Below are 13,100 nucleotides of genomic sequence, written 5' to 3' on the forward strand. Positions count from 1 at the left end.
GCAACCTGTGTGTAGTTCCGCGGTGCTTAGGTTTGGGCAGGTGGGGCTGAGGTGTGCCTGGGCCTCTGGTCTTTCGGGAGTTGTGACAGTATCTATGTGCCTTGACAGCCATACTGGCTATGAAATACAGTAAGTCCCCTACATACACACCTTCACCTTGTGAGCTTTCAAAGATGTGAACGTGAGTTCGTGTGTCTAGTCATGTAAGTTTGCTCACACCTCTGGCGTACATTGTCACGTGCATGCATCCTCTACAAGGAGCAGGAAGTGGCAAGGGGATTTTCTTTAGCTGAGGAGGCACCGTTAGTTTTTGAGGCATAGGACCCAAATGTAGAATGCTATATGAAGGTTGCAGCAGCCGTTCAGAATATAATCCAGTGCTACCATGTCACCTGTGATGAGGGAAAAAAGAGCTACCACCCAGACATCACTGGATCATTTTTTTTTCAAGGGGGTAGACAGGGTTGAGTCCAGCAAGGAACCAGAACCTGTGGCATCAACGTCAGGAGTGCAGCTTGCCCGCCATCTCCTATTGCTGATGATCCTTTAGCTCTACCGTCTTCCTCCTCCAATCAGGAGCTCTTCTTGCCTGTTCACTGGATGCCAAGTCCCTGTATTCCAGCTATTGTACTCTCTTTTTCAAAGCTCTGTATTGTAAGATTAAAAATGTTTTGTTTTTTTGTGTATTATTTGTATGAAAAGTATTATAAACATATTACAGTATGAATTTGAGCAAACTCTGGGAGATAGTGGAGGACAAGGAAGGCTGGCGTGCTGCAGTTCGTGTGTACGGGGTTGCAAAGAGTCAGACACTAATGACCGAAGAACAACAACTGGATAGCCACCTGTGTTAGTTGAGTACCTAGGCTAACTTTATTGGACTGAAGAACACATGGGGCTTACAGACATGCTGTTGGAACAGAACTCGTTCATATGTAGGGAACTTGCTGTATTGAAACACTCCTATTCAGTCGGCAAAGAGCTCTGTCCCCGGTCGTCTTCCGCAGTTCCCCATTTCCCCTGTAGCCCTGTCCCCACTCTGATTCCTCTGTGGTCCAGGGGCACAGCGGGGCCTTTGAGGACCCTGTTGTGTGTGGCCAGCTGGCATCGTGGTTGAGTCACAGGATGGGATCTCTCAATACCCCTGTGGCCGTTAGAGCTCTGACCTGTGCCCCGTGCTGACTGCCCTACTCTCCTTTCTTGACAGTTTCAACCGGCTGGACCTGCCACCATACAAGAGCTATGAACAGCTGAAGGAGAAGCTGCTGTACGCTGTTGAGGAGACCGAGGGCTTTGGACAGGAGTAACTGAGGCTGTCCCCCCACCCCCAACCCCCAGCACATGTGTAGTCTTGAGTCCTCCCTGCCCGAGAGGCCGCTGGCCATGTAGCCCCCGGGAGGCCCCTGCGGATGGTAGTCCTGTGTAGGACCACACTGTCATCAGGCTGGTGGCAGCAGAGCCTGACCTCAAGAGGCCCTGCCCTGCCCTTCGCTCCTCCCTACTGGCGGCAGCCTGGAATAAAGCCCCCATGCCACCCTTGGCCCCATCAGCCATTGCAAAGTCTGGAGGGCTGACCCTCTCTGCAAAGCTCATCCTTCTTCTCCCTTGAGACCAACCCTAGGTTCGTGTGAGTGTGCAAGGGAGGGCGCCCTGTGCTGAAGCCCTGGGCCTCATAGGCTGGTTAGGTGAGAGGGAGACTGGCCATTTGGGGTAGCTGTTCTGGGCTGAGGAAGCCCAGGGTCTTTGTCAGTAAAAGAGGTTCTATTTTGTATAGAACTTTTCCAGTGATCTATATAAATGAAGGTCTGAGGGAGAGGAGCTCTGGACCAAGGTCACCTCTTGTCCCTGGCTAGCCAGCTCCAGCCATGGAGGCTGAGCAACACGGCCCCTCTCTCCACTCAGTGCTGGCCAGCTTGTTCCCTCCAGCAGATAAAGGGTCGTTACCAGCTGCTTGGATGTCAGGGGGATGGAAACCCCCTCAGATTTTCTTTTCCCTTTACATAAACTTGAAGCATTTGTGTGTAGGGCCGCTGTGTGTTCTGTGGTTGGTATGCTGCTGTCACTTCCTGTCAAGGAGCTGGTGCGCCAGGCATGGCTGGGACCCAGAGGCACCCAGCACCATTGGTCCAAGAATTTCCAAACAGCTTCTCCTCTTAGGAGCCTGCTTCACAGTTCTGTGAGCTCGGGCAGGCCTGACCCAGTGGCTCAGTTTCCCAGCAGCCTTGTCCCCGAGCCTTTGACAGAGAAGGGGGGAAGGGGATTATTGTCCTGAGTGTCACCCCAACCTCGCTGCCTCCAAGAGAGGAGAACTCCCTTTGCTAGATGGAGTGATGGGGTTGCGTGGGGCTGACCTGCTAAGACCCTGGACCTCCAGGCGGCCCGTGCGTCCGGATGGAGAATGAAGTGTGTTCCTGCTACTGTAGAGTGTGTTCACTCTGCCTCAAAGTGTGGCTTTACCTGCACAAAAGAGACGACGCTCTTGGAAACCAGCAGAAGGGCCCTGAGCTGCTGTGCACAGTCTGACTTGATTGCTGGAGCTCCTGCCGACCTCTGCCATGGGCGTCCTGCCATGTGTTCAGATCTTCCAGGCGAACACACTCCTCTGGGAGGCTGGAGTGGTAATTGTCGCTGGGTCCCCGTGCAGGTCGTCAGGCCACCCACGGGGCTGTCTGAGGACAGGCTCGTGCTCCCAGGTCCTTGTCCTCCCCGTGCCACCCTGGCCGGTGTCTGCTCTGTTGTGTGTACTGATGCAAGCGGCTCAGCTCACCGCAGCCCAACCTCCTCCTTCCCTCGGATCGTTGGCTGTGCTTCCCTGCGGTGTCTCACCATGTTGGGGATTGGGGTGCAAGCCACCGTGCTATGCAGGGTTTGGGAGCCTCAGGCTCGTGGGCGTGCAGAGTGCGTTCATGTGGGTGTGTGTGTACATACGTGTATATAACTGAGGTGTCTGTACGGAATGCCCTTTGGTAGCTCTGAGTTGGTCACCAGATTGTTTTGTAATGCCCACCCCCTTGCCTTGGTATTGCCAGTTTCTTGTGCAATAAACAATCAGCAGCTGTGGGCAGTGTTGGTGTGGATGTGTCCAAAGTCACTGTCCTCCAGGCAAAAGGTCTCTGGGCCCCACGGACCCTCCAGGTCCACACGGGTGGAAATGCTATGACTTTGCTGGTTTTGAGAATTGTGTGTCATTAACTGAGACAGCCACACTTATGGGCGGCCCAGTCTTCAAGGATCACGGGCTTCAGCCCTCATTCATTTGCCTCACAGCTACCTTTGGCCTGGGTTTCTCTGAGCAGTTGCCATGACACCAGAGCATCGACAGCCTGAGGCTGCAAGTTGGACAGGTTTTAGGATCCAGCTCCTGGGTAGCCATTCATTTGAGAAACATTTCCTGTTTTCTTGAATTCCGTGATGATAGAGGGATACCCTGGACTTGAGCTCATGGTCAGCCAGGGGCTTGCCCCCCACTTTTTTGAACTTAAAGGTTCTGATGGGACCCATCGGCGCAGTGTTGATGCTTTTGACATGGAAGTGATTTTGTCTCGGATCAAGCCTTGCTCTGATCTGGCGTCTTTCTGGGGTGGGGTGGGGAAGGCAGAGGTGTGCAGAGCATCTTCTCCTGGGAGTTCATCAACCGAAGTCACTACCCCAACACCAAAGCCATTTCTCACTTGACAGGGCTATGCTGTACTTTGAGGAGGTTTTGACAAAAGTTCATGTGTTATACAGACGTCTCATAATAAATTCAAATTAAAACATCCCTAGTCAAAATTGTTCTCCCCTTTCCTATCTCCCGAAGTAGCTGCTGTTCAGTTTGCTGTCCTTCCAGACTATTTTATGTATATAAATCATATGTACATATAATTTAAAAGTATATTAAAAATGAGATCTTACACATGTTAAGCAACTCATCTCATTAAATGAGATAGTAGGGACACCTTTCCGTGTTCGTCAGCCTAGGTCCAGTGAATTCTGTAGTGTGTGATACTCCATGTTGTGGTTGTTCTGTAACACACCCACCTTTGTCCTAATGGGCACTGCATTTGTGTCCAGCAGTTTGCTGGTGAAGTCTCTCGGCCAGGTCTTGTGCACCGATGCTGCTTTTCTGGGAGGCAGCAGTCCTAGAGTTGGACTACTGAGTAAAAATTTTAAAAAGGTTTAAAATTCCAGGATAGGAAGGGTTCACAGTGAAAGCCCCCTTCTTTTGTTCCTCAGGCATTCTGATCACCATCTGGAGGCAACTATTGTTGCTGGTTTCTTTTGGATCCTTCCAGATAGACTTTAAAATCCCAGCAAATTGTACTCAGTTGCCCTTCAAAAAGGTTCTTGTTTTAACAGCCTTAGTGGTGGACAGGACCCCTTGCCACGCCACTCTGGGAACTGGATCTGTGAACTCCCCTGTCTGTTCTTCCAGTCCTTTCACGTTTCCATCTCCTAACTCTGGGCATCTTCGCTCTTACTTTTACATGATCAAAGTTTTTTGTTTGTTTGTTTTTAAACATTTATGTTCTATTCTGTAACCATAATGCTCTACTTTTTCTAAAGGTTTATTTAGAAAACTGAAAAGCAAGAAAAATGTTAATATTACTATAATGATATAAATGCTGTTTACTCCGGAACTAAATGGTATAATGCAATACAAATATGTATTCTTCATACAGCTCTTTAACCCTAGGGTTTCTAATTATTGATCTTTGCTTTTATTATATCCTCATTTTTTTTTTCTTACTCTGAAGTGTTTCAAGTTAAATTAGACAGTCAGGAAGGGTCCCCACCTCTACATGCTGTAATAAGTCCCTGATAAAATTAGCCAAAGCTGCAAAATTATTTTGGAAGTGAAGAACAGATCTGACTCTGTCACCCAAAGTCCTTAGTGGGGCTCAAGACTTTACATAAGTAAGACCTCACTGGATTTGGAAAGCTCAGCTGTTGCTCCCCCACTGTCCTTCTATATCAGGGCTCACGGCAACCTTCTAGAAAAACTTACACTAAAGATCTATGTGCTTCCATTCAGGGGAACGCTTATAAACATCAGGCTGTTCTTGGTCTTGAGCTAAACTTAGCAACAAGGCCCCAGTTTCATCTTGGGGAAGAAAATTGAGTCAGCGCTCAGAATTATTACCTCTACTCAGTTCTCAGCAGTCTGCCCCATGAATCTTTTTCTCCAGGACGCTCTGATTCTGAGGTTGGTTCAAGTTCCACAGTCACAAACTCACTTTCCTGTGGTCCATGCTGCGAATCAAGCACCTATCAGCTGACTCAGGTGCATGTGATTTATCTTTGGCATGCTATCTGTTATTTGTACCTTCTGAACATCATCCTGGACTCAGGGCCTCGCTCCAACTCAGTCTATCCCAGTGACAGTGATCATTGTTTTCTTTTTGATGCTTGTTACAATTTTGGCCCCTTCACCTTGACTCTCTTTCACCTCTCCAGATGTCCTTGATGGTCTCTGTGACATCGAATCCCAACTCTTTTTTGTTTTTGCCCAAACACAAAATCAACTCCTCCACTGAGCCCTGGTTCTTTTTGGTGTAAAATAGTACTAGAAATCAAAATGTGGGGGTTCCATCAAAATGGTACCATGAACTCATGACTTGATCAGCTTCTTGGCTCCACAACCATAAAAAAAAGAGAGAACACAAAATATAAAAAAGAGAGAAAAGGCTGGCTCAGAAACAAGATAAATAAGTTCATGGGTTATAAATAAAACAAAAATGCAGAATGTTGGGCAAGATGGAACCGTTTGGGTCTGCTGCACCTAGAGCCTGGCAGTGATCGCTGAGAGTTCAGCTGCTGTGGAGTAAAGGATCTAAGTATGCTCCAGAATAAATGGGGGGTGGGCACCAGTTGTGTACCTGATATGGCTTTGAGAAAGATGGAGGCCCAAGGAGGAAAACCCCTTAAGCCAAACCATCCCACTGGTTGTGGCCTGGATCTGTGACAGTAACCCAGGTTACTCTAGGCTAGGGCCCCAAACTGCCATTCAAAGACGAGGCTGCAGAATGGATGGCCAGCAGGACAGGACGTGGCAGCTGCAAAACCATCAGACAGGAAAGAATGAGTGCAGATGGAGGAGGAGGAAGAAAACAGCTCCCTACTGAGAAATTTTGGCTCCGCATTTCTGAGAAAGACACTCATGAGTGGTCTCTTGCCTGAAGGTCTTCGCTGTAAGGGCAGTAGGTAGCTAGTGGACTCTCATGGAGCCTTAAGTGTCATTGTTTTCTGGGGGGTGATCAGTTTCTCCGGAGATGAGTCCTCTGCACCTCACCTGAGAGGGAGACTATACCTGAGTCAGGTGGCCTGCCTATAGGCTTCCTGGGAGTAAGAAGCAGTAAGGAGCCAGGATTCTCGGAGTCCTGACCACTGACCTTTTCGTTCCCTCTGGCCTTCTCCTCTGGCTCGAGTCCCTGCAGCCAGCAGAGTGGAGGGAGCCAAACTGTACAGGGCTTTGGGGGCGGGGACCCACTCTTCTGTGTAGAAACTTTTACATACCCCAGTTTTCAACTTTCTTCCTGCCTTCCTGCTGCCCCTCCGTACTGAGTCTCTGAGGACTCACTCATTTCCTGTCTGCATCTCCCTGTGTCTGAGGTTAAGATTTCTCCTTGGTTAGTTACACTCCTCCACGTCCAAACTCTTTGTTAAACGACCTTGCCCATTGCTGAATCCTCTGATGTTCTCTCTGCCCTTGTGGATTAAGACTTTTCATAAAGCGTTCTTCACAGTTGTTTCAGCGAGTCTGGAGAAGGAGAAGAAGCGCTTCATCTGCTGTCTCAGTTAACTTCCTCTCCTTTGATAGGTCTGCCTGCGGGCAGCTTGCAGCTGTGCAAAGAGGTCCCCACGAGGGCTTGGCTGTTCTATTATATTGACTTTCCACTAAGCTGCTGTGTTTACCCCCGTGGCACTAACTCCGATCTTAAGCCTGAACCTTTCCCAGCTCAGAGCCCTTGTTGGCTTAGCTTCTGCTGTGTGAATTCTAGGCTGGGGCTCCTGCTGCTTGGTCACTACTCCTAATTTCCTCCTTCCAGAAATGTGTCGAATTCCCTTGTCCACCTCTCATTTGCTGCCTCTCAAATTGGGTCAGTTGGCAAGGGGAAAATAGGAAATCTTTGACATTCATTCGCTCTCGTTTTAGTACAGTCTCGGGAGGGAGGAAGGATAAATAATAATACGTGTATGTCAGGACTTTTTTCCTGTTTATTTTTTTAATTGGAGGACATTGTTACAATGTCATGTTGGTTTCTGCTGTACAGCAGTGTGAGTCTGCTGTATGTATACACATATCCCTTCCCTGCTGAGCCTCTCCCCTATCCTGCTCTTCCAGGTCATCGTGGAGCGCCGAGCTGAGCTCCCTGTTACACAGCAGCTTCCCGCCAGCTAGCTTCTTTGCACACGATAGTGTGTATGTCAGTGCCGCTCTCTCAGTTTGTCCCCCCCTTCCCTCCCCCTGCTGTGTCCACAAGTCTGGGTGTCTATTTCCGTCCTGCACATAATAGGTTCATCAGTACCATTTTCTAGATTCCATATATATGCATTCATATGTGATATTTGTTTTTCTCTTTCTGACTTTACTTCACTCTGTTATGACAGACTCTAGGTTCACCAGCATCTCTCAAAACAGAACTGATTTTTGCTAATCAGCCATGATTTTGCACCTTATCTCTGAAGAGCATCGACTTGGTTCCTAACTCTAGGAGCTTTATTTTGTTTTGGTTTGTCATCTCCAAAGCCACTGGGGGGCAATAGGTAGTCCTGCTTATAAACAAGAAGGGTGTTTTGTTTCTGCATTTTCTATTAACATCTTTATTCTAAAGTTTTCATTAGGCACTGAAATTTAAAATGAAAACCCTATTGTAGTCAATTGTGGGTTACCCTGGTGAATTCTAATTTTTTTTATCTGTAGGGGACAGGCCTCTTAAGTGCCCCCCATGACCCCCTCCTGATATGGACACCTGTGGTATCATTCCTTCTCCTTGAGTGGGAGTGGTCTAGAGACTTGCTTCTAACAAACAGAATATTGCAAAGGCGATGGGCGCTCTCTTCTGTGATTAAATTACCAAAGATTGGGACCTGCTTCTTGCTTACTGACTCTCCATTGCTTTCTTGGCTTGTGTAATTTTCTTTTGAAAAAAAGGTATGTATGTATTTATTTACTTATTTGACTGTGCCGGGTCATAGTTGAGACACACAGTATTTTCGATCTTTGTTGCAGCGTGCAGAATCTTTAGTTGTAGCATGTGGGATCTAGTTCCCCAACCAGGGATTGATCCCAAGCCCCCTGTGGAGTCTTAGCCACTGGACCACCAGGGAATTCCCTTGGCTTGTGTACTTGGATGAAGCAAACTGCCGTGGTGGTGAGGCCCACATGGCAAGGGACCGAGGGCCTCTTGGTGTCAATAGCCAGTGAGGAACCGAGGCCCTCGTCCGACAGCCTATGAGGAACTAAATCCTGCCAGCAGCCGCATACTCCTGGAACCTTGAGACAGCAGCAGCATGGCCGACACCTTGATTGCCACCTGTGAGTGTCGGTGAGCAGCGGACCCAGCTAGGCTGTGCCTGGGCTTCTGACAGAAACTGTGAGAACTAATGTATATTGTTTTCAGCAGCTAAAGTTTATGGTAATTTGTTATGCAGCAGTAGATAACTAACACACTATCCTAGCTCAGGTGAAATAGTCTTGGCTTAGCATGTCTTCCACGTCCCAGGTCCTGAATGTGGCCATGATTTTTTGTCTTTTCTTTTTTTTTGGCTGCACTGCACAGCATGTGTGGATCTTAGTTCCCTAACCAGGGATTGAACCTGTGCCCCCTACAGTGGCAGTGGGGAGTCCCAATCCCTGGACCAGGGAAGTCCATGGTCCTTATTTTTAATAATGAGAGAGCCTTGGCATGTAGTTCAAAAACAATCACACTAACTAGGGGTAAAGGCAGAAAGGTACCAGCATCACTCTCCTTCCTTTTCTTGGGGAAAGAAAATACTGGGGAGTGGGAGTCCTTTCAATACCCACCCTGAGTCCATGGCCTGACATCACTGCCCAGGTGGCACCGATGGCCTCAGAGGCCTTGGATCTGGCTGAGCCTGCAATGGTGCTCTGTCTTGGGGTTGTCATTTGTTCTTATTTGGGTAAGAGTTGGCACAAGTCTTGTCCAGACTCTCAAGGACAATTTTGGGTTCGTTTTCTGTATAATTACAGGGTGAGCAGTAGGGTAGACGATGCCAGTACAGCAGTGAGTATGTCTGGAGGACAGGCTCTGCTGTTCCAGGACTCCCACTGGGGTTGGTTCAAGGGGCACATCTCCCACCTCAGTGATGCCTCCCTCATGAGCATCTGGGCCTTGGTGAGTTGTGGGTGTAGAAGCATTCTTTCCTCCTGGGATGGAATGTATTTCATCCTCGAACTTTGGTTTTTATAGTCATGGTTGTTTGCCAACTCTTGTGATTGGTTCACGTTGGTTAAAACATGGGGCATATGGGGTCGGGGAGGAGTAGCTCATGCATTCAACTTTGGCTTTTATCCCATCCCTACTCTTGAACAAGGGCACAGATCCCTGAGGCATCATCTGTCTGCCTTGAGGTATAGGGGAGCCCCAGGTTAAGTATATTTTTCCCCAGCTTTATTGAGATATACTTGACATAATGTGTTAGTTTAAGGTGTACAATGCGATGATTCACGTACATGTCGTAAAATGATTTCCACAGTGAGGTTCATTGACATCCATCACCTCACGGAGTTCCCATTTTGTTGTTGTTGTGACCGTTTAAGTTTGCATTGTGGTGAGAACTTTTAAGTTTGACTCTCTTAGCAACTTTCAAGTATAGGATACAGTCCCAGAGTCTTATCTGCTGAGGGGATAAAGCCAGGGTTGAAAATGAAGCAGAGGGGATAATAGATGAACTGAGGATGTTGATTGGTTATTCTGATTAAAAGTTAAGCCAGATTATCACTGATCAGACACTACCTGTAGCATATAGATAGAGGTAGATACTGGTGCTATGTTGCAGAGAAGGACGACGCTTTGCGGATTTTAATAGATACATAAGTATGAGAAAAGATCTTAAGTTGGGAAAGGACTAATCCACAGAGTGCTGATGGTAAGGCAAAAAATTAGTAGTTTTATCTACATTAAATAAAGGTTGTCTAACTTGCATATATGCAGAAACTACCAATTTCTTAAAAACACAGATTCCTAGATATTCTAATGCAGTAGGTAAATTGTATAAATTTACAAAGAAATAAATGATATCTGAAAAGGGGTAATAAATGCTCACTATGCACTGTAGCTTAATGATTTTACTACAATTTACTATCATCTGTTTTCTTGAGGTTATTTTTATCTATTGTATCCATATTTGGGTAATACTATGTAATGCCGTGCTAATGTGCATCTTTTCCCAATTCACGTTGGCCTTGAAATCAGCTGTGTTGGGAGTATTTACACCAGGGAAATTGGCAAAGGCCACAAATCAATACCCTTCCTCCTCTTTTTTAGAGACTTGGTTGTTACACATTTACCAGCCCTTCACTGGATATGGTCCTTAAAGAAACCAGGAGTGGTATCAGTAGTGAGGAAAATCAAAGCATGAACTATCTGAAGGGCAGAGAAAACTTTATCATAGAGTACAGCAGGGGTGAAGATGTGGCAACTTGACCCAATTTTTTGCAGCAAGATGCTCTTTAGATTCCTTCAAAGCCTAGCCTAGATGGTTGCAGCCAAAAGCGGAAGTGGTGGGAAGCAACTTTGGGGAAGGTTCCCAATTCCATGATGAACTGGAATGTGAACCAACGTGTCTCTTGCTGAGATGATATTAGTCAATGGTGCCATCTAGTGTTGAAGTACAGATTGGCTCCAAAGAGGGACGCTTAGAGGAAGCCTTCTCTTGACTTAGGCCTTGGAAACACACTAACACAGTTTCCTCTATTTTCTTTTTCTACTTCATTTCCCTACTTCTGGAGTCATTTTCTATCCACTCCTCCAACAAGAATAGCCACTGGTGTTTTCTTGTTGTTATTGTTGTTTTATTTTGAAAGATAGGAATTCGGTGTGGTTTCCAAGCAAAAGAGAGAAATGCCAAGAGTTGAAAGGCATAGATATAGAAATCAGCACTTTCCTGTATTATGTATAATTTGGAATGAATTTGCTTAGGGAAGTTGTTTAGATCTTCTCTTGCGGGTCACATAATTCAGATGCTTCTCTGCTTTTCCAGCATGTCCCAGATATCCTTCCTATTTCCTGTGACAGGGGCATATGAAGTCATCAGCATGTTGTTGCATAACAAAGAACCCAAATTCATTCTTTTTTTTTTGGTCTGTTTTTTATTTTATTTTATTTTTAAACTTTACAATATTGTATTAGTTTTGCCAAATATCGAAATGAATCCGCCACAGGTATACCCGCGTTCCTGCTTCATAGATATTTTTGTAGCAAATAGTAGAAGGAAAGTCCTATTCATGACTTCCAAGTGAATAGAATCTTTCATTCTTTTATGAGAACTTGTGTTAATAAGTCTTTTATTTGAAGTAAACGTAATTGTATATGAAGGTAATTGTAATATGTATAAGTTCTCAAAGCTGGAGAGTCCTCCAGAAGAGTAAGATTCTGGGATTGATTCCCACTGGAAAGGTTGACTGCATCATGAGCATTGGAGAAAGCAGTATGGTAGTCCCTCAGTGAATATTACTTCCTTTTTTCCCCTTTGGTGATTGGTGATCTGTGTAGAATGAAAGAACATTTAACTAATTAGTGGGCTCAAAGGTGTTCTACCCTGACAGTTTTTAATCTTTTCACTAAGGATAACTGACCTGTAAGTTTGGGACTATTTCACATGTTATCAAACAGAATACCAGTAAGGAATCAATGCTATCCTCTCTGTAATGTGTGTAGCTGGAGCAGCCTGAACTGTTATTGTGAAACCTTTCAAAATGGAAGGAACGGAATGTCACAACTCTGGATACAAAGTCCGAAAATGGGATTAGACTTTACCCAGGATACTTTTTCAATGTTCAAAGAACAACAAAAGTAGTTTAGAAATCTCATCTTGAGACTGCTAAGCTACCTGAACACACTTTATTTTAGGTGAGGGCCATGGGTTTTGCAGTCAAGTCAGCTGCTATTTATATAAGCAAAGCCTTCATCAAGTCTTATAAAGCTCACCCTCTTACATAGATTGGCAGCAATTTTGCCTGAGAAAATGAGCCTGCGTGACTCTAGAGGCGACATACACTTTTTGTTAGAAGAAGGAATTGAAGATCCTGTGGGTAAAGTGAAAGTCAGTTTTGTCCATATGCAGGTCCAACTGTTAAATATAACAAGGCCTGGGTATTCCCATGTTCCTACATGTTCAATAGACATTCCAATTTATCAAACGGTAACAAACCTAAAAGCCTGTGACATTGTCCTGATAGACCCTGGGAAAGCTTTTAAGTGCAGATCATTCTTCTAAAGGTGGATCTGATCCTGTGTGGTCTTGAGCTGCCCCCCACCCCACCCCTACCCTACATAAAGGACTCATTCTTTGGGATAACTTTCTCCTTGTCCCTGCTTGGCCTCAGGTCCATGGCATCTCTGGTCTTTGCTGCCTACCCTGGAGAAAGGTTCCCTTTCTCACACCAGTCTGTTCTAAACATGGCAACAAAATCTCAAAAAACTTTTAATAACACACTCTTGTCATTTTAAATGCATCTCAAGCTTTGAACTATGTATTTCAAATTTCTTTTACTTAGATGTATTGGGAACAACCATCTGACTTTTGACTGCCACAACAGACAAAAAACTTATCTAGTTTCTTTCCCTTTGCTATTTCTTATTATCTCAGCATCTTAATGAACTTTGAAGTGACCACTGATGTGGGTAGTTCTGTCATATAAAAATCAACCCCCAAATTTCCACTAACTCGTTCTTTGGCAGGCAGTTCTGTCGATTAAAAATGGATGCTTCTGGTAACTTTGAGGCACTCTAACATTAAGAAGTGGTTTATGAGATTCCACTGACTTCATTTTAGTGCTATTTTATTGTATTCTTAAATAGTAGAACACCGATAGTCCAACATGGTAACCCACTCCAGTACTCTTGCCTGGAAAATCCCATGGACAGAGGAGCCTG

The 13,100-nt window shown here is 45.7% G+C and overlaps 1 protein-coding gene across 5 annotated transcripts in view; it reads left to right on the forward strand.

Annotated features, from left to right (window-relative positions):
• Positions 1–3,058, forward strand: part of WWP2 (WW domain containing E3 ubiquitin protein ligase 2) — a 146,472-nt gene extending 143,414 nt beyond the window's left edge. For 4 of the 5 annotated variants that reach the window (XM_070770832.1, XM_070770833.1, XM_070770835.1 and 1 more), the window contains exon 24: positions 1,208–3,058. In XM_070770832.1, coding sequence (XP_070626933.1) covers positions 1,208–1,307 — 100 coding nt within the window. In that variant the 3' untranslated portion in view covers positions 1,308–3,058. Of the gene's footprint in view, positions 1–451; positions 687–1,207 lie in introns of those variants that run through there. The other variant, XM_070770836.1, reaches the window with a different exon arrangement.
• The last annotated feature ends 10,042 nt before the right edge of the window (positions 3,059–13,100 follow it).

Source organism: Bos indicus, chromosome 18 (assembly GCF_029378745.1).
Source record: "Bos indicus isolate NIAB-ARS_2022 breed Sahiwal x Tharparkar chromosome 18, NIAB-ARS_B.indTharparkar_mat_pri_1.0, whole genome shotgun sequence".
Taxonomy (NCBI): domain Eukaryota; kingdom Metazoa; phylum Chordata; class Mammalia; order Artiodactyla; family Bovidae; genus Bos; species Bos indicus.